Below are 7,155 nucleotides of genomic sequence, written 5' to 3'. Positions count from 1 at the left end.
TGGCTGGCATCTCCCTTAGAGATAGGGTGACAAGTTCGGTCATCCGTGAGGGACTCGGAGTAGAGTCGCTCCTTTGCGTGGAACGGAGCCAGTTGAGGTGGTTCGGGCATCTGATAAGGATGTCACCTGGGCGCCTCCCTAGGGAGGTGTTCCAGGCACGACCAGCTGGGAGGAGACCCCGAGGGAGGCCCAGGACCAGGTGGAGGGACTATATCTCCAAACTGGCCTGGGAGCGCCTCGGGGTCCCCCAGTCAGAGCTGGCTGATGTGGCCCGGGAAAGGGAAGTTTGGGGTCCCCTGCTGGAGCTGTTGCCCCTGCGACCCGATCCCGGATAAGCGGTTGAAGATGAGAGAGTGACAGAGGTCATGTTGCATGAGTAGGGGCAAACTTTTCCCAAATTAGGTGTCTCTGGAACTAAAAACAGGAGTTTTATCCTGTTTGAAAAAGAGATCAATGTCATTAAGACTGCATGTAGCTCTGGCAATGTACTGAGCTACCTGAGGGACCTCATGTCCGAGACATCTGATGTAAAGATTAAAAAATGTAATGATTAAAAAAAAATCAACTTGTGATTAAGTATTCACATACAGTGTTCCTATTTCCAAGGACGGTTCTGACTACATTTCAGAGTTTGGAGCTGTAGTTAGAAAAGAGCCAGTAGTGTCTCCTTCATACATTCACATAAACTTTATAGTTATTTCTGTTCTCTGTCCTCAGATGGTCTCTCGTCAGTCTGACAGATGGGCCATGTTGCCGGTCGATTATCAATTTCGTTTCTACATCTAAATCTCATTACAGAATGGTGGCCTGACATCTTTGCTCCTTGATTCATTTGAGTGATGTGTGGCTGAAATTCAACAGACTCGCTCTCGAGCACAAAGCGACACGGCACAGCGGAAACATCACAACAAACTGCCTGATGTCATTTAACTACATGAGATGTTGTTGTCCAGCCTTTGTCAACTGTGATTCTACTCTAGTCTTTGCAGAAGAGCATCCGTCTTTGATGCTGTCATTTCTAAACTAGAACACAAGCCTTTTAGAGGCAATAAGCAATGATATTGAAACAAGTGGGCAATATGCTTGTCGGCCTTTTATGCGGCATCTAGGAACTTTGAAGCGACAGAGGAAGCAAGACAGATAGAGTGGCTGGGATGAAAGAAGGTCTACAATCTAGCAGCAGGCTGACAATACTCCAAAGCCCCTAAGCCATTCAGCTGCAGTCAGCCAGAGATATTTTCTGTGTAATCTGATCTTCCTGTCTACATAGACAGTTCTGGGCCCCACCAGCATGGCAGGGCAGCGTCACAGCCCCCATGCCCCCTTTTTTAGCCAGCCTGACACCCCCACAGCGGGCAAACAACCCCCTCCTCACAGATCCACATGGTTTCTGAGTATCTGCGGGGTGGGGCTCGGCCCGAGGACTGTTTTGAAGTTCAACTCACTGCAGCACTTTGGTGACTGTAGAAACACCAACAAACAATGGACAGGAAACAGAATCTGAACCGAGCCGAGACGTTCTCCTTCGTCAACCCCTGGATCAGATATTTTCTCTTCTTCTTCAGCTTCTTATTTTGGGTGAGTAGAGCTTCTCTGTTGAAGGATTAGTACTGACAAGAACACAGCCGTTATGGTGTCCCGGGACTGCATATATTCTTAATATTTGTGAGCATACAAATCACCAGCTATCAGGGAGCTGCAGCTTTCCAAAAAAAAAAGTCAGATCTGCTAGAAAAGGAGGCCAAATTAAAACAGGCAAAAGAAAAAGTGCTTCTGAATAATAAATGACCAAATATAATTCAGAGAGTACCCGTAGCGGCAAACAACAGGAGCACCCAGCCACCCTGCTGCTACCTAATTTAACACTGGCAGTGAGATTGCTCATACATCAGTACGGCAAATGTTGAGTGGTGTATTCTTATCAAATCAGTTGAGCATTGACTCATACTGAACTACAAAACATCTGGCAGCTGTGGAAAGCCTGCTGGTAGTCTGTATCACAATGCTTCGATATACATGTATTTTCTTCCACATGCTGTTACTTGATAGCCACTGCTGAATTTATTGTAGGTTTTATTGTCTAACAACATGACTGCACAAAATTAGAATCCATATTATATACAGCAGTGATTCCCAAACAGAGGCTCTTGTACCCCAAGGGGTACTTCTGCAGTTGCCACAGCTATGTAGAGAGAATATGGAGTAACTAAATAATCAAAAAAAATAAAAGAAGTAAAGTAGTAGTTAGCAAGCAAGTGGAGTTAAGCTAATAACAGTTAGCCAAAATGAATGGATAACCGGTTGAAAGAGATAAATATCTATTTTAAGCATTTTCTAATACATGTAAGCTTAGAGTAATTAATAAACTGTTTAAAATAATCATAAACGTCATAAAAATCATAAACAGTTGAAATTCAGCCAAAAGTAAAGTATGAATTCTCAGAATAGTTAGTTAAAAGGAAGTATAAATTATTGAAAAAGAACGTAAAGGACAAATGGTTGAAAAAACAGTAACAGATAAAAAGTTTAAATTTAAAATGGTTTTCCATTACTTTTAGCTATCAATAGATGATAAATGGTTAAACTACTAAACTACTACTACTACTACTACTACTACTACAGATGCAGCCAAACCCACCTAATCATTGAAGTTTGGAAACATTTTAGTGTCAACACAATATCCACTTCCTTCCAGTTTAAAAAAACCCTCAAAATGAACACCTTTAGTTCATGTGGCAGAGCTTCAGGGTGCATCAGATATAAAGTATACAGTATAAGTACAAAGTCTCAAGTTACACAAGCTTCACTGCTGGTTGTTAGTGTAACTGAGAGGCCAGGAGACAACTGTTAGAGAAAGAGAAAAGATTAGAAGACGTTTTGCTGCAGTCATTAAACCTTCCATCGGGCCTTTTTGTCTCTCAACAGAAGTTGAGTTCACACAAACAGACACACACTTTAGACTCTCTCTGACTCCCTCACTTCCCTACCACATTACTACTTCAAGCGCACGGATCACATCTGTAGCTCTGTGGAGTCCCTACACCTCCATTATATCCCTGTTCATCCGATCCTGCACAAACACAGCGAGGGGCCAAACACTGTACCGCACCCGTACTGTGTTTGGAGCCAATCAGCAGTAACTGCAGCCCCAGCAGCCGCACAGCCCGGCCCGCGTTGACTTTGTTTATCAGACACGGGCTCACAAGTGAACACTGCAGCCCTAATCCATCAGGTCTTTGTCCCCACGTCCTCACGACTCAGTTCAGCTGGCTTTCACCTCTGCACACAATCCTCCGGGAGAAGCCTGATTCATCCCTTTGAAAAGCCTGAAAACAGAGCTGGAATACATTCACTGTGTGTGTGTGTGTGTGTGTGTGTGTGTGTGTGTGTGTGTGTGCGTGCGTGCGTGTGTGTCTGCTGTTGCAAATGCACGCTGTCACCCGTATTCACATAAACACACACAGGTTGCAAACTGACAAACGGAGCTGCTGGTGCATACACTCCAACACAACAGAGGATATACTTTAAAAAACAAACAAACAAACTCTGCTTTCACAAATCTGGAACACATTGCAGTTCCATAGAAAATGTGCACCATCGATGTCTTGTGTTTTGTCAGCTATTGTCTTGTCAAGTCATATTATTGTTTGAAAAAATGTGAGGGAGATGCAACAAACCATTTCAAAGTAACAATTTACTTCCCCAGAGCACATAAGAAGAAATAGAGCTGGACGTGAAGGCATCCAAATAAAAATTGCAACTCTTTCATAGCAAAAAAAAAATATATATATATATATATATATATATATATATATATATATATATATATATATATATATATATATATGCCATGGCCCATTGATCCTCATGACCTCCAGAGATCTAATAGAGGTTTTTCACATAGAAACAGAACAAATACAGGTTGTATCAGGCTGTGTACTCACGCTGACACATACACAATCAGTAATCAGGTGACTCTGTGAATCTGGAGGCTGGAAATGAAAACCATGCAGATTGTTATTCAAGGTGAGAAAAACATTCTCGGAAAGGAAAGAAATTAGTGTTGACAATGCAATCAACACGAAGCTCTTAGTCCGCCTACTTTCCTTTGCTGTTTTATTGTGTAGCTTCTGTTAGGGTAAGCTCACGTCCTCAGCAGCTTTACAACATTACAGGACACAAACACACACACACACACACACACACACACACACACACAAGGCCGCCTGTGCCTGTATGCTGTCGCTGGTGTGAGACCTCATCAAAAGGACGTATTCTTCCCTTTATCCAATGCATGCATGTTGAGGGCTGCTAACGTCTCTTTTGTGATCAATATGTTGTACAGTAGGATCTTTTTAGCCATTTTAATGTAATGTAATGTAATGTAGCAGGTCTCAGACGGCCTGGACACTTCACACGCACACCGTATCTCGCATTCACCTTTTTCCTCTCTGACTACGTGTTTCTGTTGTAGTTCATGACACTGAAAAATAATCCGTTGTCCACCTTCAGTAGTGAAATCACTGCTGAGTAAAGCGAGGCTGGATAATAGACATGATTTCTGCTCCACGGGGAGATTCATGCAGAAATACTCTGCATGAATCTTTTAAATTCTGAAGGTGGACTGAGTTTGTCAGTATTTCTCCACTTTGATGTTCCACATTGACGCTAACCAAATTCAGATGATTAAAGCCGAGCTCCATATGTTTCGTTATTTTTTTTTTGCCGCTGACTTCCATCTGTCTGTTTATGGCAAAGACATAAACTGTCGCTGTCGCCACGACTACAGCTCTGCACACTCAGCACCTGAGGAAAGGCTTATCGTTGCTAATCTGATCACACCTGTCCCCCTTGGAAGTGCAAATAAAGTCTGTTCAAAGCCCGTTCAATAGAAGCACTATATTTTCCTCGCAACTTTTCACACATCCAAATAAAGAATACGCCCAGAAGAATTAAACATCAATAACCGATGCATTTTCTAGATGTTTCAATGGATAATTAAGTAAAAGGTGGATATGTTAAACTTTTAGGGAATAGTGTGAGTTTTAGGGAATTATGTTAATCCCTTTAGAGAGTTAGCAGAGAACATTGATTCCACTGTAACGTCTCCGTTAAATTGGAATTAAAGCCAGGAGACTGTAAGCTTAGGTTAACATGAAGTCGTAGGGGGAAAGAGAAATTAGAGAAATACAGCTTCAGAGGAGTTGGCAGGTCTTTTTTTTTACCTTTGGACAGAGCCACATAAGCGGATAGGGATGAGAGTTCATCTATCTTTTGTATCTTAATAATAAGCGTATATCCAAAACATGTATAACCAGGTTTGCTTCTCCAGTTATTACAGCATTTTACAATTTATCTCTTTTTCCCAGGTTTTCTCCTTGTTGATTGTTGCCATTGGGGTGTATGCTCAAGTCCAGAAAGCGACAGGTACATGACACACTTTTTACATATTCAGGTGCATATAGTTTCTCCACACTTCTCAAGCTCTTCAATAATGTCTATTACTCTGTGTTTTAGCTACAGAACATGATTTTTTTTCAATATTTACTTCATGTCAATTTATTCCTGTGTTATTCCATTCATTGCAGTCTCTTGAGCTGTGCTGGCGTGAGATGGTGGTCTCTTTTAGCTGCACACCTGTTGAGCCAGGCTGACACAAAGCAATCGCTTGATACGTTTAGTGGGTCGCCGAATTTGAGCTTTATCCTCATTTTACCTCGTGTCATTATTTCAATTTGCAATATGCAGTAGATGGACAGCAAAAAAGGATTTACCTGGGCTCACTCGACTGATTATGTCTGCCTAATCCACAACAGTGCATTAATATTTTAAAAGAATGACGGCAGCCGGTGGAGAAAGAGAGGATTGTAAAACAAGATAGGAGGGGGGGAGGGAATTAATTAGGTAGAATGAATAATGTTTTGAAAAGTAGAAATAAAAGCAGGAAAGGAAGTAAAGGTAGGAACAGAATAGGATAGACTATTCAAAAGGGGCTTTTCCTGTCTTTCTGCCAGACACGGTGCGGGACACGTTCCTGATCGACCCGGCTGTCATCCTAATTGTGGTGGGGGTGGTCATGTTCTTCATCACTTTCTGTGGTTGCATCGGAGCCCTGCGAGAGAACATCCGCCTCCTCAAGACAGTAATAGACACATAACTAGTACTGGCACTGTGCTTTGCTTCCGATATGGTTTCTTAAATTACATTTAATCCAAAGCCAAGTCTTACATATCTTGTGTAGCAACAAATCTGACAGTTATGATTCTGTATTAGTCAAACTGTGTTTTAATATGTATATGTTTCTTTTCTCACTCTAGTTCTCCTTCAGTCTGACATTGGTCTTCCTCACTCAGCTTGCCATAGCAGTTCTGGGCTTCTTCTACTCGGATCAGGTACTCATCTGACAACTCTGTGCACTAGATTGTATTTGAACATATAAAGTCACTATAAGGTCACATCTGGTCTCCAGTTCTCTTCCACTATTGACCATGAATACCCCTGAGCTTCTGTGATTTAGTGTATTCTTCCCCAGCTTTTGGACATTCTGTGCATTTGTAAACGACAATGTAGTAAACTTAACAAGGCATACAATCTGAGCCCACAGATTGGCCCACTGAGCCCACAGGGGGACTGTCTTGTCAGTGTCAGAGCCACACAGCATACAGGCAAATAAAAACACATCAGTGGAAATCAGTGTTTGTATCGCTGTCTATAAGTCCTGAGACTGTGTGTGTGTGTCTCAGGTTTGTTTTGTAGACAGCCAGAAAGGAGAGGAAAGCATCCCAATTCTCTCAGGATGCACTGACGTAAATCGACTTGACTGCTAAATACTCTCAGTATAATTCCAGTTTATTACAATTTAGGCCTTATTTTCATAGTTTTGACCATCAAAGAACAGTGTACTCAAGACGAGGCAAGAAACAAAAACAGTCAGAGTGATCCTCTAACCTACAAATACTGTATACTGTCCTTTGACCTACTGTCTTGCCATAGCTGTGCATGGACAGAGTTTTTCTCTGATATTAGGGCTTATCCCATTACAGACTTTTTGGATACGTTCATTTTTGATTCAACATGTTAAAAGCAATGTCCAGGCGAGGGTTGCTTTTCTGGGGTACATGGTCCCTGATCCCTTTATTTTAACACATTGAAATG

General features: G+C 41.9%; 1 protein-coding gene across 1 annotated transcript in view; it reads left to right on the top strand.

The window, feature by feature from the left end:
- Positions 1–1,482: 1,482 nt before the first annotated feature.
- Positions 1,483–7,155, top strand: part of tspan33b (tetraspanin 33b) — an 18,419-nt gene continuing 12,746 nt past the window's right edge. Inside the window, exons 1-4 of the mRNA XM_068722711.1 lie at positions 1,483–1,578; positions 5,370–5,427; positions 6,015–6,142; positions 6,318–6,392. Of these exons, the coding sequence (XP_068578812.1) occupies positions 1,483–1,578; positions 5,370–5,427; positions 6,015–6,142; positions 6,318–6,392 (357 nt within the window). The remainder of the gene's footprint in view (positions 1,579–5,369; positions 5,428–6,014; positions 6,143–6,317; positions 6,393–7,155) is intronic.

This window comes from Cebidichthys violaceus, unplaced genomic scaffold (assembly GCF_023349555.1).
Source record: "Cebidichthys violaceus isolate CVI_PGR_0920_01 unplaced genomic scaffold, fCebVio1.0.p SCAF_3, whole genome shotgun sequence".
Lineage (NCBI taxonomy): Eukaryota > Metazoa > Chordata > Actinopteri > Perciformes > Stichaeidae > Cebidichthys > Cebidichthys violaceus.
The sequence above is the reverse complement of the archived record's forward strand: the minus strand, read 5'-3'. Positions and strand labels throughout refer to the sequence as shown.